This window comes from Anser brachyrhynchus, assembly GCF_964034855.1.
Source record: "Anser brachyrhynchus genome assembly, chromosome: 32".
In the NCBI taxonomy this organism is placed as follows: domain Eukaryota; kingdom Metazoa; phylum Chordata; class Aves; order Anseriformes; family Anatidae; genus Anser; species Anser brachyrhynchus.
Genome location: NC_137725.1, coordinates 385,240 through 409,446, shown reverse-complemented (window position 1 = coordinate 409,446; position 24,207 = coordinate 385,240). Strand labels below are relative to the sequence as shown.

Sequence of the window (24,207 nt, the reverse complement as noted above, 5' to 3'; positions counted from 1 at the left end):
AAAGAAAAACAAAAAAAACACTTACTCTTACCTTGTAACTCCTCGTTACTTGCTGCTTTCTGCAGAGCCGGTAATTTGTTAGGGCTGAGAGCTGCCAAAGCATCATTTCCAGCCGGAGCTGTACAGCTGCCAGGTCTCACTCACACGGGGAGAGCTTGGACGCAGCGGCAGAAACCTCTTTCCTCCTGCTTAGGATGGGGATTTTCTGTCATCCAGCCACAGCTAACATGGTTTGGTTTGGAAAGTGAAATGCTGAGTTTCAAACAAGCTTGGCAGGGAGGGGAAACATCATTTCCTCATGTACTCCCCCCCTCCTTGACTCTATCTTCACTTCAAAGGAACCTCAGCCACACATATGTATGGCAAGGGACAGGCACCGATCCTGGGAAATGCTGACAAGGAACCACCTCATCATCTTTTTTCCTCATTCCTACTACAAAGCTGGAGCAGGGAAGCTCTTTTAAACCTCCTGTCAGCTCCTAAGGCTGCCTGCAGCCAGCTGTTCTCACAGCAGCACCTTGTGGAGCTGCCACATCACAGCATTTGCCATGCAGCTGATAACGTGAAACCAGAGCAATCTTCTCATTTGTTTATTTTTAATCAGCAAAACCAATCTATTTCAAGCTTTTTTCTTTTTTTTTTCTTTTTTCTTTTTTTTTTCTTTTTTCTTTTTTTTTCTTCCCTCCTCCAATTATTCCATTCCCTCACTGAGCAGGTCAAAGGCCCCAGGACTCCCCAAACAGGGATCGCAGCTGGGCTGCGTACGCTGCCCTCTGAATTCAATTAGGGAAATTGCAGCACCAGTTAATTTTAGGCAGGGAGCGGAGATGCCCTTTTCTTGGAGAAGCCCCTTGGAGTTTGTCATTTGCTAATCACTGAGTGTTTAATTGCGAGCAGGCTACATGAGAGTGCATCTCAGATAAACTCAGCAGATTCCCCCCCCCCAAACTTCCTGCCCTCCAATAAAGGAGCTTTTTAACTTACCTTTATCCTTCTAAAAAGCTCAAAGCAAATAAACCTGCAAGTACTACAACTCTTAAGGGTTTTCAGGTTTTTCCAGTAAAGACTGCTGAGGGATTTACCTTTACCGTGTTCCAACAAAACAAGGGTGAGCAAAGCGACAGGCAGCACCTTTTTTTTTTAGGGAGCTCAAGGCTTTGGTCCCATTCTTCGTCTTCTCTTTTCCTTTTTAAATTATTTTTTATATTTCATTTTAACTTTTGTTCTGTGTTGCTGTTTCTCATTATCTAACTGGAGAAGCTAAATGGAGATTAAAGCACGCACGTGAGGTATTTCTTAAAATTACCCTCAGCAGGAGGATCTATGGGAAAAAAATAGAGAAAATAAAAGACAGTTCAGGCCATTTATTAGCTGAAAACAGGCTTCCTTTACAGGTGTTACCTTTTGAACCTTGACACTCTGTCATTGTTTGCATGTGTAACTGCAGCCCTAGAGCATAAAGACAGGGACTGCTGGCCTGTTTATGGCCTGAGGCTGTGGTGGGGGGAATATGGGTGGTTTTGGGGTTTGCTGCTGGTTTCCCAGAAGCAGTTTTTTTCTGGCAGCTTTTATGATTCACAAACTGTTTTCTAAGGGTAAGAAAAATATCAGCATTTGATTAATTGGTTGCCCTCCTTCGAATGTGAAATGAGGCAGAGTTTTTGTTTTATTTTAGCCACCTGAATACAAGGTGGTGGTACAAGAAGCCGATTTATCAGTTGGGTTCTCCTTGTGGCTCACCTGCTTCGAGAGGAGTCACTGGGGCACGGGGACTTAAAACATGCCAAAATTTAGCAGTCTGTGCAGTGTGTATGTGCAATATGCCCTAAAAGTACACGGAGTGAATGCTTCCAAGGAGATAAGCTGTCACTGAATGTTTCTGTGACCAGACAGCAAACGTCTTCCCGCGAATCTGTGAGTCGAGCTGGGGTTGCTTTGTGAAGCTACTTATAAAGCAGCACCTCTGCTGTCTTCCTGAGGCTAGCTCAGACACAACTCGGGGTTGTGTTTGGGGTCTGTTATATTTGGACGGAAGGTTTCATTCCTTTAGGGTGAGAAGCGCTAACGTTACCCTTGTGCAGGATGCTTCCTCGCCCAGTTGTAGCTAAAGATCAGCGTAGGTTATTCTGTTCAGCCTTGCTATTCCAGCAGTCACCAGTAGGTACAAAACTTATTTTTAATTCCTTCTTTGAAGCTGTTTTGTTGTCCTGCATAACAACGGAATGTCTCGCGGCAGGAGAGCCGTGTCATTTTTTTTGTTATTTCACAGTGAATGAAATTATTTCTATCTATAGCTTTAACACATCTGGAGTGCTGCAGGGTATAAGACATGTCAGCATCACTGCTTTCTTGTTTTATTTTTAAAAGCTGTCTTCCAACAATTAATTAGCAGATTGGATGCAGCAGAGTGCTGGGCAGATGAGGTAGTGAAAAGTGAGCTGCTCTGCACCTCTTGCTGGGAGTTCATGCTGCTGGAGACAAACAGCTTTTATTTTCTTCTCTCTCCCCCTCTGCCCCAGGATGTTTTGTGATGTTCTTGCTTTTGTGACTGCGCGGAGTAACGGTACCTATAACCATGTGGGAGCTGGGAGAGAAAGTAAGCCAGGCGTATCTGATCAGCCAGAACTCGCCCATCTGCAGTTCAGAAAGCAGTTTGCTTTGAGAATTTTTGCTAAAAGGCGCTGAGACAGCGTGCTTCCATCCCTTCCTTTGTACTGCAGTACAGACATACCTGCAGGCGTCGTGCACCTTAAGACATTCAAGAAAAGCATGTGCAATGGAAAGCTTGGGATGAGCTAAACCAAATCAATGTCCATCCATCCAGGCCCACAGCTTGTGGCTAGAGTCCTTTCAGGGCACTGGCTGCTTTCCTCTATCATTTATTTTAAAAAAAGACTTGTAGGGCTGTAATTCAAGCCTTGCTTATACAGCGGGTTTCAGATACTTGGCATCCGAGGCCCTAGAGGCAGTCAGTTCTGTAGGTATCTTATACAACTCTCTTGAAGCCAGTTTATTTCTCAGTATAAATCTATTTAACAGATGGAACCTGTAGGCTTCCTGTGCCCTTTACAAGAACGACTTAGTTCTTGCTGCAAGATAAATGTTCCTTTAACTTTCTTGTTGCTTTTGAAGCCTTCGCAGCAGAAAAAGGCATGGGAGCAAGAATGGAAGTAATCTTCTATTAGAAAAGTGCTTAAAAGCTAAAGGCTTTATAAAGTTAGAAAAATGTCACCAAAAGCGATCAGAAGGTCAGGATCTGTACTAAAGAAGGCTGCTCTGGGCTGCTAGCAGAGGGAGCTGCTGATTATAGAGCTCCCAATGCACCAACAAAGGGGACTCTGCATCATAAAATCCACTTTGCTGGTCCTCCACTGCTGAACAACTATTTGTGGGAGCCCCATAAAACTCAAATGATCGGTGTTGGGCTCCTTTGCTTTTGGTGTTCGTTTTCAGGTGGTAGCAGCTGCACTTGCCAGGTCATCTGGGCGCCAAAAGGGTCACGAACTTGCATTTGATTTTATTTTTAAAAGTAGCGGTGTTGCAATCCGTGCCTGTTACGTGACCTCCCTCTTGTGGGAACCGATCCTTAAGAAATGCAAGACGTGGTAGCATGGTTCAGTGCATGGACAAGGCAACTGTGGGCATAATTAAATATCCCTGGAATGATCTGAAACCTTCACTGAACTGGGGAAAAGCCGCGTTGCCTTCACCAAGGATTCGGCTCTACCAAGACCACCCCAAAGGCTAGCTCGCAGGAGGAAGTCACACGTCTTTGAAGAGGCTGATTCTCCCTTTCCTTGCTGGGGGTAGTAGCTATGTGTCAGTCCCTGATGCTCTTGCTCGAGATAAAGCTGCAGTTGTGCTGCATCTGCTTGTTCTCTAGCTGGAGGCTTTTCTGAATTGGTTTTGTTTTTTTCTCTCCAGACTTAAGCAGAAAGGCATGTTAAATGCTTTTTATGACTCTCCGGCCGTAAGCTGCAGGCATCCAACATGAAACCAAATGGAGACACGGGGGAAGTGGGTTTTCAGAAATAATCCCTGTAAAAGCAAAGGCTGAGGCATGTGGAGCTGGAGTGCCTGTAAAGTTCCCTGACTCTTCTGGCGAGTGCCAACTAAGCCGGGAGGCTTCATCTTGCTGGGTGCCAGCCAAGATCGGGGTTCAGAGCAAGGCAGGGTGCAGCCTCCTTGCAAGAGGAGGCTGAGCTGGGGGCTGCCCGCATGTGGCTCACGGGAAGGGAATTTCTGTCCAGTTCTGTTTTTATTGACAATAGTGCGAAGCGCCAGATGAAATTATCTTTGGGCGAAGACGGGGCCGAGCCCTGCTCCACAAACACAGCATCCTGACTCGATTTTAACCTCGCTGTGGCTTCTAATAATGTGACATCATGCAGGGGCCAAGCTATTCTTTCTCTGAACTGCTGCTTCTGCCTTCAGCGTTGCTTGTCTCTGTGCAGGATAATCTCCTTCTTCCTGTGTGAATTAGGAGGAGCAGCAGCAGAGGGGCCCCTAGACCATCCCGACTCCAAACAAAACACCACTGCAAATAACCCTCTCTTCCCTCCCTGCCCTGGTTTCTCTCCACTGCTGCAGAGCAAATGTTTTCATCCTGGAGAGGGCTCGAACAGGGAGTAACTGTGCAGGAGGAAGCTAGCCCTACGCGCACAAAACCCATTTCCAGGATAGTTACCTGGCGAAGGTAAGAGGGGTGTTTTGCCAGGACCCAGATGCATTTGAGAGAATATCCAGGCCGTTCTTACTCAGCTGTTTCTCCATCTTGCTTAACAAGGCAAATGTGGCAAGGTCCAACGCCGTGTTTTGCTTCGGAGGTCTCCCCGTGCAAATTTAAGGTGTTGCCTACCCTATGGAAATGCCCTGATTTGAAATATCGAAACGCAGCCAGGGCAAACCTCAGGGAGGTGGAAGGAGGAGGAGAATTTTCCTGGTTTGCTGTGATTTGTCCTGCAGCAATTGATCGTAAGTGGTTGCGAACTTGCCAGAGCGAAAGAAAATTCCTGGTGGAATTGGTGGGCACTGCTTTTCTCCACACCTTTGTTGAAAACTGCTCTTTGATGCTGCAGGCTTGCAAACACGGCTCTGCTCCACCTCGGAGCTGGCAGCATTTCAGCAGCAGTGGGTGTTATGAAATTCCTGCATTTCTAAGGCTGATGCACGCGCTGCTTCCCAGCGAAAGATGTGGCCGTGAGCTGAAGCTGTAGGAACCGTGGGGTGGTTTTGTTGCACTCCAGGGAGTGCTCCTCACCGAGTTTGGGAATCTCTGGGCCAGTCGGGACTTGGAGGTATTAATTTGAGGAACTGGTTCTCTGCAGAGAGCTGCTGGGGGGGCTGAGGGAAGGGGGGGAATGCTCCTTCCAGGAGCTTTTTAACATTCCAGGGATTCCAGGAGAGGGGTCACAGAAAAGAGGAGGGGGAAAAAACCTTCGGATTGTCATCAACAGGAGCGGTCACAGCTATGAGGCTCAAAGAAAAAGCTTGGCTTTAAGTCTGTTTGAAAACGCAATATCTACAAAGGCAATTAACTCTGCTTTGAAAAACAGAAGTGTAGTAATGGGGAGGGAAACGTCTGACTTCGGAAACGTTTCTGTACCGGCTCTCTGCTGGGCACCAGGATGTGATCGGATCTGCAGGCTGCATCGAGATCAGGTTACTGTGCTCGAGTGGCCTTTCTGCTGGTGGCCAGACGCTGCACAAGGCGCTTGCGAGCCCCTTCTGGATGGGGAAAACAGGAAAACTCCCAGGGCGATGGGAGGGGAAGGGGGTAACGGAGGGGCTGGACACGATGGGTGTCTGGTCTCCTTGGTCCTGCTCGTGCTCGCTCCAGCACGCTGTTGCTGGGAGATGCCTGAGCTCAGTCTTGAAGTAGGTGCACAGCTGCCAAAGCTGGTCTGAGGCTTTCAGGTGTGCTTGATTTTGGAGGTAGCACCCTGAAAGGTGAGGTTGTGCAGGGTCTAGTCAGCTAGGTTAGAGACACAAAATAAATTTGTCTGTTAAATATCCCCCAAATCTGAAAACAGACTCCCTATTTTTCTGTTATGCAACAAAGTTATTTTTTTCTTTGTAACTAGACAAAACTACTAAAAAAAAAAAAATGCTGTTAAGGTCAGAGATATTCCTTCACCTTCATATGAAAGCAGACACTGTCTGTGACAGGCTTACACAAGCCCTGGCCTGATCCAACCTGACGTTTCTTGTATCCCCCTTTGTCCTGGATCCGGCGTGTGTGGGGCCAGAATTGCAAACGTGCTCCTGACCCTTTGTCAGCCCTTGGTGCTGCGAACCTGCTGGGTCTGTCTGACGTGCTGGGCTATTGTGGCGGATTGTTGACACTTCAGTTGAAACCAGTTATGCTGGGCCGCTTTCCTGATTGCTCTGGGTGTTCGATTGTTTATGAGAACATCGCCTCCAGAGTGCTCGGTGAGCGCCAGTTTAACCTGAAAGCCTGCTGCCATCCCACCCGGGTGGATTTCGCTGTCTTGATGCCTCTGCTGCTGCCGAAGGGCTGCCCCAAGCTGGGTTCTGCTCCTCTCCGCTGCCTGTGCACTCTTGGGGTGGGTTGGACCAGAGGCTTAAACCCACCGCTGGCAGCACAAGGGCTGGAGCAGACCAAAGGAAGGGCTGGGGAAATGGGGGGGCTCCTTTACTCCAGCTTGCACTTGCCTCTTTGGTGTTAAAGCCATCGTGCAACCAAACGGCTAAGAAATGCCTTGGGGGAAGGTGGAGGATCAGCTCTGTGTCGCTTCGGACAGGTCACACAGAATCACAGAAATCATCTGAAATGACTTCTTTTAACCACAATATTGTCGTAAATCTGTGGCCAAGGGGTCTAGCTACAGCGAGGATTTCTGGCTCCCCGTGTCAGGACCTGACTTCTTGGTACCTCAGTTGCTCTCTGCTATGAGAAAGCAAGTCCGTTAAAATTCAGCGCTTCCAAGACGGGACTCTGGGTCATTCACGCAGCATTCTGCTGCTTCTAAAATGCACGTAGAAATCTTGTGAGAGGCCCTGTGCCCGGTGCTGTCTCGTGGTTTGCATTGCCAGTCTGAAGGTGCAGCATTTGTAAGCAGGTGGCAATGATCGGTTCCTTCTGAACCCTTTTGTAGCCTGCATGAGCTTTCTGGCATGATTTTAACCTTGGTGGCTGCAGGACATAGAGACAGAATGGAGGGGGAGCTTAGGGAGCTTGGTGCAATTTGCAGCTTCCGTAGGATTCTGTAGTTGCCCCTTTGATATCTCAGCCTGCCCCATTCCATCTTTTCCTCTGCTAGTGCTCGTACTGACTTGCTTCCACTTATTGGCTGTCCTCGTCTGTTAATGATTTCTTGGATCCTTGGCCCTATCTCTTTCCCCTTTGTGTTCAGCTCTCTTTGTAAATCTCTGCCTGCCTTACAAAACATTACTCAGCTCTGCCAAGCTCTACCATGTATCTGGCTGGCAGTAGATCAGGGTTGCGCTTGGAGATAACATTGTTCCTTGGGGAACAGATGATGGTAGGAGGAGGGTGGGAGAATAGGAAATTGGAGCAGAATGGAAATTGTTGGGGCCTTTTCAAGAGGCGTAAATCAAAATGAATGTGTGTTGCAAATCTGGTGCTCTGTTTTTTTTTGTTCATAACTTCCACAGCTCCGGTTTGTTAGCACGCAGTGTGCTGTCTGTATTTGTATGGCACTTAGGTAAGACAATCTTGGACAGTCCTTGACGTATTAGAAATGTGAGCACTTTTTTCTAGTAGTGGCATGTGTTTTTTGGTTTTTTTTTTTTATTGAGTTGGGGTAACTTTTCTTCCCAGCCTGTGCCTCAGTTTACCTTCTGTCTCATGACATCTCTTATACCTTACTGAAAAAGCTGCTGCCCCCCCCGTCCTCGTGTCCATCAAGGCTTCCTGTGTGGTGTGAGGTGAGTGTCTGCCGCAGCAGATGCGGGTGACCAGATCCTGCCTGAGCAGCACGCCGGAGACGTGGGTGTTCAGCTGTAGCATGAAATAGCATGCAGCATAGCTGTGCTACAAAAACGAGACTTTCAGGTCCAGAGGCAACGCATCGTCCCAGGAACACACCCGGTTGTTCAGCTGCCACCCTGCAGCGGCGCGAAGGTTTTGGGGCAGCGGGCGAGGGGTTGGCGTGGGGTGACCAGGACCGGAGGGTGCCCGTTCCCACACCTCGCTGCTCCTCCTGCCAGCGGCGGGGCTGCCCCGCCAGCCTGATGCCAGCAGATCGGAGCAGACCCGTTCCAGCCAGACCCGGGCCAGCTCCTCCAGAACCGGAGGTGCTTGGAAAAATGCCTCTGAGAGGCGAAAAGGACTCGGGTTACAGCTCCGGGGTGGATCGGGGCTCCTGCAAGGGCCCGCCTAGGGGAGGACCCAAGGAGGGACGGGCTCGCAGAGCTCTTGCAAACTTGCCTTTAGAAGCCCGTGCTTCGCAGCCCATCACGGATCGAAACTTTTCTTGGGAGGCACTTGGCTCTTTCTGGCTTGGGAAGCACCTCTGCCCTCCCGAGATGGGGATCTCCTTGCTGAAGAGCTGGCCTGGTTTCCTGTGGTGGGGGGACCAATGCTAAATGTCAGGTTTGGATGCAGTGGTTGTGCCTCCAGGTAAGAACACTTATTCTTTAGAGTAAGACCTTGTGCTGTTTATGGCTTAAATGACAACGGCAAAAAAAAGGAGCAGCGGTTTGAACGTTTGGCCACATAAACTTACGTGCAGCGGACATGGGTAGAAACAAATTGGATTAGAGTCCCTGTAAGCTGACTTCTATATCCATTGTTCTGTTTTAATCAACACTAATTGTGGTTATTGGGGGGGGGGGGAATAAAACCAGCCATTCATCCCTGTTCATTTCCACGCTGCGATCGATGGCTGGCAGCTTGTTCCCAAATGCTGAACGTCCTCCCAGGTCTCGAGGAGCTGAGCAGCATTTTCCACTTGTGCAAGCAGGAGGAAACGGAGAAGGGGGGACGCTTGCACCTTTACTTTCTGCGTAAAAACTCTGAGCTTACTGTGAACCTAGAGCAGAGACTACCTGAGTAAGAAGGGGGAGAGCACATGTGTGTGTACGGATAACTCGGGCAGGGAGAAAAGGCATTCTGCACTCGTTTTGTGTGCTCACACGGCAGTGGTTTCTACCAAGGACTGCCTGCAAAGCCAGACTCAGTGTGAAGGGGGAGAGACTTGAGCTGAGCTCGAGGCAGCGTGGTTAGAGCAGAGGACGGGTCTGTGCATTGCTCAAAGGGCCGCTGTAGTTGTTGCGGTGTGTAGCTAGCGTTTTGTTTTACCAAGTCAGCAATACTGCTAGGGAAAAATCTTGTAGGATCCCGTTGAAGAGTGTAAGGCCACGGACGGGGGTTGCTCGGACACTGAACAATAGGCTCCTCCAGCTCCTTTGTGCATCATGGCCCCAGCCTGCCTTTCTGTCTGCTTGCTGCTGTGGGCAGGGTGTTTCTTCTCCCTGGCCTGCTAAATTCTGATTTGCAGCATTGTCTGCCCTTGCTGCCAAGCTCCAAGGGTGGTTTTCTAATTGCAGAGCGGCAACGAGCTGGTGTGCCAGCTCCCAGGGCCTGCCACAGGCATTTACCTGTCATTTACCCCACCCAGCTCGCAGAATTGCACGGGTCCAGCTTGTGACCTCGCTACCTTTCAGAGGGATCGCAGCTCTCCGGCTTCTTGTTGTGCTCCAGCTGGGTCTTGCCTACAGAAGCAGTTGAGAAATTGTCATTAGGATTAGCAACTTTCTACACTGCTGCTTTATACATGCAGAGCACAGCTCCTTTGTGGGTTTGTGCAGCTCTGTAGTCCCCTCCCCCTGTCTGTGTACCACTGAAGTACTTGTGCAACGCTGTGAAAAAAGTTCACAATTTGGGAGCGAGCACTCAGGAAGCTTGCAGGGCACATCATAGCTGCTGAACTTCTTTTTGCAACAAAATCAGATTGGTTTCCGTAATATAGTGGCAACTAAAGGTAGTTTAATCTGGATTCAATCTGATTTAGAAGTAGTTTAATCTGGATTTCATTTGTTTTAGTGTCAGCTTGGAAATCACTGAGGAAAACCCTAGGTCCATCGCCATGTTATTTCACTTTGATATTGTAAGGCTTCTTAAATTTAACTATGGTATGAGCTGTCTTTGCGCTACAGCGTGCACAGGCAAGCGCCCGTGCCATGACGATCTTCAGACTTGTGTCCTGAGGGAGGGAGCGCTTAACGCTGCTCCCCAGCAGAAATGTGAATGGGATTACAGGGCCCTTGAAACTTGCTCCCTGTTTATGTGGGTGGATAGCGCACGGGGCGCTTTGAACTTTGATGCCACTTCAGGTTCTTCCAGCCTTCCTCCCTGGGCAATCCTTGTACGTAATCTTAAAAAACAAAGTGATTTATCTAACTTCGGCAGCAGTTTCCTTTTTGGTTTGGGGTTTGTGCTTTCAAAACTCTTTTGCAACAAGAACGGCCTAGCCCTGGATTTCACGTAGATGATTTCCACGTGGAGATGCGGCCGGTGCCTCCCCAGATACACCCTGCACAGGCGGCCATCTACTTGCCTGTGATTCACCGCGGTTGTGTTCATCCAGTTCCTTAGCTTTCCTCCCTTCCTCATTCTTCCATCGCTTTCTGCTGTTGAAACCCAAACCCTTACCAGCGATCTGCTAAGTCTCCACGTGGTATCTTGGCAGAACCTACCTGGTTGCTTTCACCCCCTGTGCTGAGCTTGGACCGTGCTACTCGCCCAAACAGCCCTACAGCTTGATGTCTACAAACACCATTACCTGGATGGAATTACTTCACTATGCCACAAGTGTCCCATGGGATCGGTTGATTTCTCTTTATCCTTTTTCCTCACCAGCATTTATAAGGATATTTCCCTATTCAGCAGCAGAGATGGGATTTTTTTAAGCAAAGTTGTGCTTTTTTTTTTTTTTTCCATCTTGTGGCTGAAGCAGGCTGATGTGGAGCCCACCAGGCAGTGGAGATCAGAAGCTCAGCAGCACGGCAGGCTTTCCAGACCCAGCCGTCCTGTTTGCACAGCTCGGCGGTGTGCGCAGGCAGGGCTGGGCGCGGTGCAGGTGATAATGAGCCGGCCTGCCCGCGATTACCTCTCCTCCCTGGTACCAGCGACAGCGTTGCTGTTGTGCCAGGAGCTGCTGCTGAAGCGTCCAGGAACACGGGGAGGTTGCTGCCAAGAGAGCAGAGGAAGATGTAATTAAGGCTCCTGAACTCTGTTGCGGGTTCAGGGTGATTAAAATGAATTGCAAGTCAGTAACTTTGTGTGTTTTTTTTTTTTTTTCTCCCTGTCTGGAGAGGATAGTGCTCTTGCTGCATGGTCTCGGGCTTTCTCTAAAATGAGAGCGGTGGTTGAGCTCACGAGAGGACAGGAACCAGTGACTTCATGAGCAGAGCTCAGGAGGGTAAGGAAAAACGATGTCACTTTTCAGCACCTCGCGGTGCTGGGAGGAAGGAGGCTGCAGGCTGGGTCTGCCCTTCCCAGCAGGGACTGCAGCCAGCCCTGACTTGAGATTTCCAAGCTCTTGGTTAGGAAAGGAACACGAATATCTGCTGTGGGATGTAATGCTTGGGCTTCTCATCCCTTGGGTTTGTTCACGGTGCTGCATTTGTCACTTTTTTCCACAGACAAGCAAAGATGTGTCAATTACCAGGTTTAAATCCTGACCCCAAAGCTGTAATGTAAAGCATCTTTCAGCTTAACGTGCTGCCTCGTGTTTGGTTGTCCACAGGACGGGAAGTTAAAATGTCAGAGAGGCACGTGGGCTTTGAAAATTAAGACTTATTGTTACGGTCCAGACAAACGGCTTGCCTGCTCTTGCTCCCAGCAATGCCCAGTGCTTCAGAGAAATGTGGAAAGCCCTTCCTGAGACTTGCACATCTCTTCCTATCAAATTGTCACCAAGTATAATGAGTCTTGAATTGCAGCCTTGTTCCAGACCTGGAAGGGAGTTGCTTCCCGCACAGGTGACTTGCTGGTTGATGTTTGGAAGCGTGGGATGCTGACCCACATACTGGTGTGTAACCTAGAAGTGCTGCAGCTCTTCCTGACGATCCAGCTCATCAAGATCCAGCCCCACGGCAGTCCGTGCAGGCTTCTTGCTGCCACTTACTTTCTTGGGCCCGGCTCTAGGTACTTTTCCTCTTGGTTCTCAGTTTGGAGAGTGCTCATGTGGTCTGGAAGGACCAGCCAATGCTGTGTGTGGTGGTGTTCAGGAGCAACGGTGGGCTTATATCAGCCTTGAAGTGATAAAGCTACCCCAGGCGAGATGAGATGTGTGCTTCCTGAACCAGAAGCAGCAGTCCTGGGGACTGCAACAGCTGCAGAGGCTCATTCTCCATCAGTGTTTTTTAGCGATTGCCTGATAAACCTCCTTTGCTGCTGCTTTGTTTGTGCATTTCTGAAGCGGGACATCTGGGACAACAAAAATAGTTTTGTCTGTCATCCCTGAGAGACTGCATGGGGCAGGCAGGGAGAATCTCTTATCAGATCTGGCAGGCATCTCCCGGGAGCATTCAAGGTTTCGCTGCATCCTCAGCATGGCTTTGAGGACAGATGAGGATCCAGCCCGGGAGATGTGTAGTTTTTTTCTCTCTTACAGAATGCGGTTTCTTGTTTTTTGAGGCTGTTTCTGCGTGTGTCGAGCTCATCCCCCTGTCTGTGTGTGTGTGTCAAGGGCACTAAGGCGATGCTCAGCATCCTCTGGGCCGGTAAGAGTCGTGTGGGCACGACGAGCTAACGATACTCTGCTCCCTCCTCAGGACAGCAGCGATGAAGCACTGCTTTTACAATGAGACGGTGGGGTTCTTCTACAACAACAGCCGCAAGGAGCTGACCACGTACTGGAGGACGAAGGACGTCCTGGTGGTTGCCCTGGGCCTGACGGTGAGCGTCATCGTGCTGCTGACCAACCTGCTGGTCATCACCGCCATCATCATCAACCGCCGCTTCCACTACCCCATCTACTACCTGCTGGGCAACTTGGCAGCTGCTGACCTCTTCGCTGGCATCGCCTACATGTTCCTCATGTTCCACACGGGGCCCAGGACTGCAGAGCTCTCCCTGAAGACCTGGTTCATCCGTCAGAGCCTGCTGGACACCAGCCTGACCGCCTCCGTGGTGAACCTGCTGGCAATCGCGGTGGAGAGGCACCAGACTGTTTTCACCATGCAGCTGCACAGCAAAATGTCCAACCAGCGCGTGATGATCCTCATCTTCTGCATCTGGGTCACGGCCCTGCTGCTGGGGCTCATCCCGTCCTACGGCTGGCACTGCCTCTGTGCCCTGGAGAAGTGCTCCAGCATGGCGCCGCTCTACAGCAGGAGCTACCTGACCTTCTGGGCCATCTCCAACCTGGTCATCTTCCTCATCATGGTGGTCGTGTACACGCACATCTTCATCTACGTGAAGAGGAAGATGACGCGGATGTCCAAGCACACCAGCTTCCACCCCCGCTACAAGGAGACCATGATCAGCCTCGTCAAGACGGTCACAATTATCCTAAGTAAGTCCCCTTGCTCGAGTCGATGCCCCGATCCTCCGTTCTGGGCTGCGTGGGGCTGCAGGTGAATGCCCTTGGGACGGGGAGGATGGGGAATTGCCTCTCTGCTTCTCTGAAGCTGCTGGGGTGCTCGTTGGGTTTGGCTGCTGGGCAATTCAATGGTTTTGGGACTGAATTTTGTGTGAGCCGTGGTCGGGGCAGGCAGGCAGAGAGAATGCAAGCTCCCGAATCCCTTCTCTGGCTAGCAGAGAGAAAAGGGGCTGTTACTAATGTCATTTTTGTAATATCTGACTACGTTCCGGTGCTTTAGGCAAGTAAAAAGCCCTCTGCTCTTCCACGGAGGAAGCACACAACGGTTGCATGGCACTAGAGCCCCTACTCAGCCCTTATCAAGAAGGATCCATCCTTTTAAAGGATGGAAGGAGGTTTGGGGCAGACATCACAAGGTGACAGGGAAGACAATGAGGGAGTTCTGTCCAAATTCCTCCGACTGTTTACTGGAACAAAGCACTAAACTTTGCTCTGATTTTTTTTTTTTTTTAAGCAGCCAGTGCTGGGTCTGTCTGCGCTGGTAAATAAATTACTGGGACATCTCAGCTCACGGTCGGAGCGGGGTCTCCAGCAGAGCGCTAAGTGCCTGCGAGTTAGCCCGGCTGGGTTCAGTTTGTAGTGCAAATAGGAGCAGATCAGTGACTGGAAGTGGTTGGCACTGAGGCTCTGCCTCTCCAAGCTCTTTAACATCATCCAGAGACCTAACCTTATGCGGGTATGTTCTGCAGGGTGCTGTACGTCTTGGTAGGCCGGCGAGGCTACCGAGATAAATGGGTAAATGCTGCTTTCAAACACCATTTTGTGCATTTTGTCTCTAAGTTGTGCAGAGGCTTCTGTCTGCAATCTCCAGACAGCAGCGGGTGTGCGGTTGTCTCTGAAGGACACCTCCGAGGAATACTGGAGATCTACCAAGGCAGGCTGGCGTGCTCGTGAGTTGATCAGCAGATCACTCCACGACATTTAAAAATCCGTTTTACTGGTCTAGCAAAGTTCCTTTAGAGCGACATAAATCAACGCGTTCGGGTTTTCTGCAACCCCGCTCGACTCTGGGCTTACGGTCACAACCCCTGGCTTGTAAATCTTGCCTGATAAGTGCAGAATTTGCTCAGTCAGGGAAACCTCGGAGCTGCAAACAAAGAGTACTCCCTTGCAAACTCCTGCTGGCAGCATCGGGCTCGGCAGTGGGGGGAGCAGAACGGAGCAGGCTCTGCTGCTCGGTGCGTCCCTGCTCGGGGGCACTCCGCTGCTTGCTGCGTCCTGTTGTAACTTGCAGGCACCGAAACTGGGGGGAGGGTTGTGCCTGTTCCTGCCTTCTGCGGGATGCCTCCTTGCCTGCCTTGCGATCTCGCCATCCCTTGTGCACAGCTGGGAGCTCCAGCTGCCTCGGAGCCGATCAGATGCAGCGTAGAGGGTCTAAAGAATAATTTGCTTTTTATTTTCTGCAATCCAGAGCAGAGGGGGAAAGCTTTGTTTCCTCCATTCCTTCTGGAAAAGTATCAGAGGGGTCATCCCATGGTAACAGCAGGACTACTTAATTTTATGGCACTTCAGTCTCCTCTGGAAGAGGGTTGGCATGGTGGGAATGCTGGGCTACAAGGAAAAATGCAATTCATGCTTGGTGCATCGCCTTGTTTTGGGATATCCCTTTCCTCTTATTGTCCCCACTCCTGGCTTGGCTTGCCTGCTTTTGTCTTCTCCCTCGAGTGAGAAATGCTTGGGTCACAGGAGGCTTGGAAAAGCTGCTGTGGTTTCACGAGGAATTTGGTGGCTGGGGCTGGACAGAGCGGGGAGGAAACTCATGTGGAAAGTTGAGGGAGAGCGAGGAGCTCCTCGGGCCTCTAGGACTCCCGTAACCCGAGGGCTTTTTCCCCTTTCCTGCAGCGTTGGAAGGAAGTGACTGTTTCATACAGGTCACTTGCACGGGTAGGAACAAGGGGAGGAATTCCCCAACGCAGGGACAACACCTTCCAGCTCAGCCCCGGCGTGTGCTTGTGACTGCAGAGGGTTTTTTCCTCTCCCTGTGAAAGCCCTGGTGTAATTCCTTCTCCACCCTAGCTCCCTGGCCTTCTGCAAACTTGGACTCTGCTCAGAGGAATGCTTTGCGCCTTATGCATCAGAGGGTGTAGCTGCTGGTGAGCGTGGAGGAAGCAGAGGGTGCGGCGTAGAGGCTGCATGCCTCCTCGCTGCAAGGCAAAGTACCCGCAGTGTAGAAATCCTGCAGGTCCTGGGCACTGAGAAGCTGGCCTGGGAAATCAACAAGAAGTTCAAGGGACATCTGGAAGGTGGCAGGGAGTTTCCCACAGGCCAGTTGAGCGGGATGGGATCCCCTGATGAGTAAACCACGGGGCTGAGTTGCTATGGCCATGCTGAGGGGATTATTAAGAGTTCAGACTTCTTTTTGGCATACTTTAGTTTCCATTAAGGAGCAAAGCAAGCAACTAAAACTTTCTAGGTACTTCTTTTTCCCCCCTTCCATCTTTAATATTCACCTGGCTTTACTTAGTGCTGCTGGGAGCCGGTCTCTCCAGAGAATCTGGCTTTCGTTGCAGATGCTGAAAACCTGGCCAAAAAAGAAAGCTGCATCACAAAACAAGCAGGTCCCTATCCTGCAGATTGACTCGATTTAAAGGAGAAGCGTTGGACCTTCCCTCGTGACAGCCAGGCATCTATTTTATAGTTCTGCTAATTTTAAAGGGGGCAAAGCAGAGTGCTGGCCGCGAGTGCAGGGAAAGCTGCCTGGCCCAGATGCGGTGGCTGCTGTGCTGACCTTCTGGGAGCACAGTTTGCTTAAATAAAAAGGGTTACAGGATGCAGTTGCCTATAATCAGCCCCAAACGCTTCAAGAAACCCTGGAGATCCTTTACATGTGTTCCCCTGGCTCTTCACCAGCGCGGCGTTTCATTTAATGACAGCTTTGAATTCAGCCTCTCATTCTGGTGCGACTCCTCTGGCTGTGTTGTTCTTTCCCGTCTCAGATGTTTTCCAGTAAAGGGTGTAGCTGCGAAGTTCTCGGCAAGCCTGGTTCTCTTCCACCCCTTCCCAGGAGACGCAGCAGGGTGCAGCTCCCGTGCTTCAAGACACAACCTCCTGCATGAGCTCCCGGCGCGCTGCTGGGCGAGTGCTCCGTTTACGTCAGCCCGAGAGTTAAAGCCGTGACCGTAAAAAGGGATTTAGGAGCTGCAGGCACCTCCCGCTCCATGCCAAATAGCAATTAGCCTTTTGCCCAAGAGCTTTGCAGGTGGTGGCAAGAACAGACCGAATCAGTGGTGGAGCCCGTCCGGCTCAGCCCTCGCGTTGGCCGGCCCATTGCTCGGCTGTGTGGTTGTGCAAGGTGGACTCCATCGCCCTGCCCTAGCGTTGGCCACGGCTCTTCTAAACTCAGGCTGTTAACCCAAAATCCCCATAAACTGCAGGGACGGCGAGGATGACTTCATTCAACTTGTATTCCTCTGGCTCGTCCCTAACTTTTATGCGGGAAGAAGGGGAGGCTCTCGTTACAAAGCATTTTGTTTTCCCAAGCAGATTCTAGGCACGCTGAAGCCCTGCTTCCCAGGACATGTCTGAGCATTGCTTGCTGATAGGAAGTAGAGAATAATTTTTCTCCTTTTGCTTCCACGTGGCTTTTGCTTTTCTTTGATTTTTAAGCTGTTCCTATCTCGAACCTGCAATTTTTTTTCCCCCTTTCCATCTCATTTTCTTCCACCTCCCTCCTGCTGAGGAGGGGGAGTGGGAGAGCAGCTGTGTGGGACTTGGCTGCCCATCGGTGTTAAACCACACCAGCACTTCATCTCCGCTTTGTAAATGCAGTGAGGGGAGGTAAGTCAAGCTACTTGGAAATGTTTGTGAATGTACGGGGTGGGGGAAAGGGGAGAAGAAAAGCCAACGTCTCCATTTTCAGTAGTTTGTGGCAGAATCCTCAGGCTTCCTCCCAAGCACGAAGCAAAAATTTAGAGGGGAAACTGGTGTTTTCCCTGTTTAATTTTTCCACTACGTAAAACACCAGTGGTTCCGCTGAGCATCCCTGTGGTGAGTGACTGGGCAGGGCCAGGAACCTGCTTTTTCTCTAACGGGGGTTCTTCTCTTCCCAGGTGCTTTTGTTATCTGCTGGACTCCAGGACAAGTTGTGCTCCTGCTGGATGGCTTGGGCTGCAAGAGCTGCAATGTTCTCGCGGTGGAGAAATACGTCCTTTTGCTGGCAGAGATCAATTCGTTGATAAACGCTATTGTCTACTCTTACAGGGACAACGAGATGCGTAGCACGTTCCGGAGGATCCTCTGCTTCATCTGTTATAGGAATTCCAAATACACACCCACGGTGGTGAAGTTAAACACCACAGACCGCAGAACACTTTCTCAGAACGGGCACTTTACCGTGGACTCCTCTATTTAGCTCTTCAGCATCGCTGCTCTGCGGTGGCCACTTTCTGGATTAAAAAAAGAGCAGAGGCTAAGAGCAACCTGCTTCTAAAGCAGTAGAGACTTCTCTGTTGTGCTCAAGCATAAATGTTTCTATAGAATGCTTGTCATCGATAAAGGACGAGGTGCTTTTAAGGAACTGCTGAATGGTGCGTTGTTTAGGACAAACGTACTTTGAGTAGCATTGTTATTAAAGACTGCTGTTTCTAAAGCAAGGTTGATTTAATTTAGCAGCCTCTAGAAGCATGCTGTATGCAACGGGAATCTCGTGTGATCTCTCCACAAGGAAAGTATTCTCTTGGTACTTCAGTATTACTGCCTTCAGAAATAGTCATTCCGGTGGTAGCGTGCTCCAAAGACCCAAAGCCCTTCAGTTTTACTCATCGCTTCCTAAACAGAGCTGCCTAGTGTTTCCCAAGAGGGCTCTTATTCGGGTTGCGTTCCACACTTTTCAGAAGTCGTATTCTTCTTAAAGCCTCTTCAGAGAGGAATCTGTTTGAATTGCTTCCTGAGAAGCAGATTCCTGCTTTCCGAAGTGTCTGTTACTGAATTTCAAAGTATTTTTGGGCTGCTGGAGGGTGTCTTAAGAGCACCTAATTCTTCCCTAAAATGGAGAGTGGTGCTGTAACTAACTGCAGTTGTGTTTGTGTTCTGCTAAGTGATACCATGTGGTATGCACAAGTTCATTGCCTATTCATAAATGTGGAGTGAGTCATGTTCCCATTAAACCATCTTTCTACTCGCTGAAAGCCCTTTGGGACAGGTTTAGGTTAGATTCCAAGGCAATCAGTATTTTTGCCTTAGGTTTTAATGTGCAGTTTGTACCTTAATATTCAACTGTGCCAATAATGTGTTAAGTCTGTTCAAATGTAGTCTTTCTCTCAGCAAAGCACCGTAAGAAAGTTAGCAGTATTATTTAATATCAGTGCGAGTAGGATCTAGTTTTCTGAGCAAATCCATTTGCTGCATCTGACACGCGATGTAAACAGTCCCTCTTGATTGTGAGGCCATGACTGGAGAGCAGATGCTCTGCTGGCAGAAGAATATTCATGGCCAAGGAACTGTAAATGCTTTTTGCAGGTTTCCCTCACCTTCACGTAAATTTTTAACGGTGTGAATGTGCCTGCGTCAGTCCAAAATCGATAGTCATGGGTTTTTGTGAGAGCGGAGAGGCTAACAGAAGGCAGTTTTTTGAGTATTTGCATTGAAGTCTAAACTTGGAATTTCAGGGTATTTTTAATAAAATGGCCTGGTTCTGTCGGATGACCAGCTTCCTGACTGATCACCTCAGGTGCCTTGGCAGAGAAGACAACTTACTGGAGGGATTGTTGTTCAAATGCACGTGTATGGACTTTCTTGCAGAACATGGTCAGGAAAGTGACTGTGTTAAGGTGACACACTCTTGGATCGACTAAAACAGCCTTGGAATATGGTTCCTGTCTTTGTGTCCCAGAGACTTTTTGAATAAATACTTTGTCCTGGGTTTTAGAAACAAGACTTGGAATTTTTCCCTATTTCCCTTGCCTCTCCCCCGCCCCTCCCCCAAAGCCCTGGCTCTGCGAAAAGTGTCCTTCTCCAGTTTTGTGTTGTGGGGCTGGAAGGGACAAATACCAACCTTGATGCTTGCATCCACTGCAAGGTGCTGTGCGGGGGACTGCCCTGCCACTGCTCTGCCTTCTAGGTAGGCTGCAGGGCTCTGCCTGAGTGTCTGGAGGGGTCATAGCCTCCAGAAGGTGTCTGGAGGGGTTATAGCCTCCAGAAAGAGACCAGGAAGAGAACTGGAGGAAGTAACTGCAGCCAGAGCAGAGGATAAGACTACAGTCTTGGTCTTCTGTTTGCAAATACCAGGCTTGTCTGTTTTTTTTGGAAGATGACTCACCATTAAAGTATACAAGGCACCAGGGCTAAGAGAATGGATAATGGTTTCTATTGCCAAAGAATTCTAGTTTCATTTTCCTTGGAAAAGATTGATTTCGGGTATCAGGCTGTGTGTACATACTGCAGGTGGTCAATATGCAGGAGCTGGAGGAAGACTGATAGTGAAACACCTGGAAAGTTGTTACTGGGAGTGAAGCTGGGATGGAACAAACTTGGACTTTTTCTTTCTGTTTCTCTGAACATCCCCAAAGCAGGAAGTGCATGAGTCCTACTTCATGCGAAGCTAATTTTTCAAATAAATACATGTCAGGCTGCTGCTTCTTGTTAACAAAGGAAAGGGGGTGGGGAGGAAAATGACAGTTTGTATGTGGGGTTAGTACTAGTCTGAACTGTAAAATGGAATTGAATTTAGCTGTGAATGAAATCTTTGTAGTGGGTGAGATGACACTTGGCTCCCAAAAGCACTGCAATTGGCTTTTATGCCCAATTGGGCCTCTAATGGGCTGCACATGTTCTTCCCTGAGGGCTTTGCTAACTAGCCTTACCTCACCCTTCTGCTGGCTGGCTGCTGAGCTGTGTTCCAGCGATGTGATCCCACTCTGACAAGTGCTTTCATGCAGGTACCCTCAGCACAGGCAGACGTGATTGCTGATGACTGACTCCTGATGCTTTATGATCACCATATAGAGGGGATCATCTTTTTTTCCCCAATATTTTAAATGGCTTATTTGAATTTAGGCTGATGGCCCTACTGGTGTAAGTACTAAACTCTATTTAAAGCTGGGAAGTGTATCAAGGATTTGACCAGGTTGTACCAAGCAGAACCCAGATGAGGTCAATGCTTTTTGTATAAAAATAGAGTCTGCTTAAGAATGAAAATTGAATGTATCAATGCAGCTTGTGGTCTAGCAGTCTTCAAAATGCATGTTTTCAGAAAGGTGAATAGAAACTCGTGAGTTTAAGGAAGAAAAAAGTCCCAAACCTTTATTGGAGCTTGCTCCTGAGTGATGGCTGCTGTGCATCAGGAATGGAGATGAAATTTTTGGAGATTGCTCTTCCTGGGTAACTTGGGACCCTTTGATTTCCAGTTGTTTCCAGCTGGCTGTAATAGACAAGAGAACAGGGAAGGGAATCAGGAGGCATAGAAGCTAGCCTGGAGAATGCTGTTTTCAGTGGGATTTTGGAAAGAAATGGTGACTCAATGAAACAGAAGCGATAGAAGGATTTTAATAGCCCTCCCAGCTTTGAAGATGGGGGAAGCAAGAATGGGAGATGTAAATGGTGTATAAAGAACTTGCAGTGCAGAATAGGGGGGTTTAAGCTTTTCAGTATTGTGGCAACTTCTCATCCTAGTTTTGTTTTGAAACACGCAGCCTGGCTTACCTGTATGGAGGCAGGAATCACGTCGCTCTGTTTTCCCCCTCACTGTTTTGTGTCCTAAACAAGAAGCTGCAGAAAAGGGTGTGGTGCTACTGATTACACGTTAATTTTCCAAACCTGCTTAGAAGACCTGAAGTATAACCCTGTCATTGAGTAAGGAAGGAGCTGGCTGCTGCCAGATTTATGGGGTAGTTCACTTGTAAAGGCACGATCCACAGCCTTTGGTATATCTATCTTAATTTAAGGTAGGTACACCACATTTATCTACCTTAATCCCTCTCGTGTTCAGGTAGAGAAGCCTCCTCCTCCTTTTCTTTTCAAATCACAGTATGAAACTGCCTTTTAAGGTTCATTGCTGGTTTCACCATTTTTTTAAGAGGCAATCTCCCTGGAGGCTGAAATTATCATTTTTATTTTTTTTTTGTCAGGCATGTGATTGTTCTAGACTCGCTTTGCATCGGGTGGGAGGAAGGAAGGGACACCTAGGAACTATTTTAAAGGGATCGAATGTGGGACAAGTGGGAACACACAACTTGATCAAAGATAGGCCGTACGGCTCCAGGAATGAGAGGTCATGCCTTGCTGACTGGTTGAAATTCCTGAAGCAAGCTGCTGCCAAAAGTAATACAGATTTTGGTGTGTGTTTTTGGGGAGGGTAACCCTGGGGACTAATACTGTAGGGACTGATAGACTTTGAAAGTTTATTTTTTTGGGGGGGGAAAAAATGTCTGCAGGAAGGGGGAAGACAGAATAAATGGGGAAAGTAAGATTAATAAGGGGAAGCCGGTGATGGTGTGTTTTTCTTTGCTTTTAAGGTTCAGTTCTTCCTGACCTACTGAGACATGGAAAATGGAAATCAAACGTGCTGATGCACTTCTGCATTGGCCGTGCTTACGGTTAAGCTTTCTGGAATCAGTTGGGCTCTTCTGGGTCTTGGACAATATTGAAATACCAGGGCTAAGGGATTATTTTCAGTGTGCAAGGATGGCTGGTGTAACACCTGTGGCCCCTGGTCTGCATGATCATGGTAGCCTTGGTTTGTGTTGTGCTCCCCAGGCTGAGGACAGCAAGCACCTGGAAGCTCACGGGGTGAGTAGTCCTTCCTGGCTCGGACGCACGATAATGCAGGTGGGAAGCGAAGCCTGGTTCCTTTCTGCACTGGAAGGCACATGTAGCTGAGAAAATTTAGGAAAGAAAGGTCACAACGATGGTGTAATTACTTCCCAGGGTATTTCTGTGAAAGCTTTTCTACGAAAAGCACAGTGCTTTGCAGCAGCAGCTGGGTTTTGTGAGTCCACGCTCCTGCACAATATGAGCGTGACTTCTGTGAGCAAAAGTGAGAAGAGCCCACGTTTCACCTCGTCTGAAGGCTGTTACAGCTCGGCCCAGCTTCAAACTGAGCTTCTGGAAGATGATGCTACCTTTCTAACTGGTCTTTACCAAGTTTTGTCCTTAGGCTGTGGCTGTCACAGAGAATATCAAGTACATCGTGACAACGAGAGGTAAGTCTCCAAGTCATCACGCTTCAGTGCTAGCTTGAGATGTTCCCTAAATTTAGGGTAAGTAGTCCTGGGGATAGTTACCACGCTGCAGCTCCAGTCATTGACCGGGCTCGATATTTTGCATGCTCAGCAGCTCTGAAAATGAGGCTGCTTTTCAGAGTCCCTAGCTGTTCCACAGTCATTAGAGCCAGCAATCTGATGTGAACGTGAACCTCACATCCTTTAGCCAGTTATTTTCATAGCTCTTGGCATAAGCTAACTTCCTTCGACTATTGGGATGTTCAAGGGAAATCCAGTGTTTCTAGCTGATGCTGTAAGTATTCCTGCGCAAAGAGTCCTTCTGGACCTGTTGCCGTTAGTGCAGGATTTTTTGGATATAATCCTCTCAAAGGTGAGTGCACCATTCAAGCCAAACGATGCCCAAATTGCGTTCTCTGTGCATACTGCAACCAGCACTGCCTGCCCTATCGCCTGGCAGGACGATCAGAAAGTCTAGGGTGAACAGAACAAGATCGCAGCAGGCCCCAGAAGGAAGAGGTAAGGAGGAGCTCTGATTCGCCTGTGTTCCCCAGCAGGGAAAATAAAGCTGTCCTTTAGTTGTTCACACCCACTGGCTGATAAATCTCACGTCAGAGTCTCCTCTGCAATGGTGACAGAGAGCGTTCAACTGACTCCTGCTTGGCTTGCACCCAAAAAAGAGCATTTGGTTGTGTTGCGTTGCCCCTTCTTGTGGTAGAACCAGTCTTACTCTTCAGGTTTTTCTCTGCTCGCTGGAATCAAGGAATACGCACAAAAATTGTGCCTAGGGTTTCTCAGGAAGTTCTGCCTTGCATTACACAAGAATGTGCCTGTAGATGTCTCTAACGCTGCAGTGTCCCCGTCATACCCTTGTTGGTCTGAGTACTGCATGGAAAAGTCCAAAGGCAGCAAGAGAATTTAAGTTTTATAATCACGAGGTCATCTAGATATGTGCCATCAACTCGTAGGTAAGAGGAACTTTCACGCTGAATTTTGCCCTGGTGTTGTTCATCACAGAACAATTTTTGGTGCTATCCAGCTCTCATTTTTAGCGCTTCTGCCAGGATAAACGTGGGTGGTAGAGCAAGGTGTAGCAGTAGGATCTGGGGCTGTCCAAAGCTGACTGTGCTATATGGGGACAGAGGAGCAGAACTGCTTTTGGTACTGCTGCCTTTCTCCCTGCTGCCTGTGGCTCGGGGACCTTCACTGAAGCGATGTTTGCTCTTTGCTGCTGGCTGTCAGGGAAATTGCAGTATTACCAATAGGGTTCAGAGATGCATCCTTGTATCTTGGTGGTTTCTGCTGTGGTCTGTAGCGTGTACTGCAGCTCTCAGTGCTTTACTTCACTATTTGCTCGGTCTGGCTCTAAGAAACCATTTAATGCAGAGCCCCAGTCAAAGCAAAACCGGTATCAGCACTTGGAAACCGTTCTGTCAAAAGCCCTAGCAGATCCCTCG

General features: G+C 48.9%; 1 protein-coding gene across 9 annotated transcripts; it reads left to right on the top strand.

Annotated features, from left to right (window-relative positions):
• The first annotated feature begins 968 nt into the window (after positions 1-968).
• Positions 969-19,467, top strand: LPAR2 (lysophosphatidic acid receptor 2). 9 transcript variants are annotated; one of them, XM_080571484.1, is made up of 4 exons: positions 7,541-8,605; positions 11,309-11,408; positions 12,766-13,508; positions 17,645-19,467. In XM_080571484.1, the coding sequence occupies exons 3-4, from the start codon at positions 12,776-12,778 to the stop codon at positions 17,944-17,946; spliced, it is 1,035 nt and encodes a 344-aa protein (XP_080427610.1). In that variant the 5' UTR covers positions 7,541-8,605; positions 11,309-11,408; positions 12,766-12,775; the 3' UTR covers positions 17,947-19,467. The 9 variants fall into 9 exon arrangements, with proteins under 9 accessions (XP_080427611.1, XP_080427612.1, XP_080427608.1 ...); XM_080571483.1 differs by having other exon boundaries at positions 11,302-11,408; XM_080571485.1 differs by lacking the exons at positions 7,541-8,605; positions 11,309-11,408 and adding an exon at positions 969-1,108.
• Positions 19,468-24,207: the final 4,740 nt, after the last annotated feature.

What these genes read in the sequence shown, in the direction of transcription:
- LPAR2 (XM_080571481.1), top strand. Translation starts at nt 8,565, where the DNA reads ATGCTAAATGTCAGGTTTGGATGCAGTGGTTGTGCCTCCAG. An exon ending in TGCAGTGGTTGTGCCTCCAG is followed by an intron (nt 8,606 to 12,765) that starts GTAAGAACACTT and finishes CTCCCTCCTCAG; the next exon opens with GACAGCAGCGATGAAGCACT. An exon ending in GACGGTCACAATTATCCTAA is followed by an intron (nt 13,509 to 17,644) that starts GTAAGTCCCCTT and finishes TTCTCTTCCCAG; the next exon opens with GTGCTTTTGTTATCTGCTGG.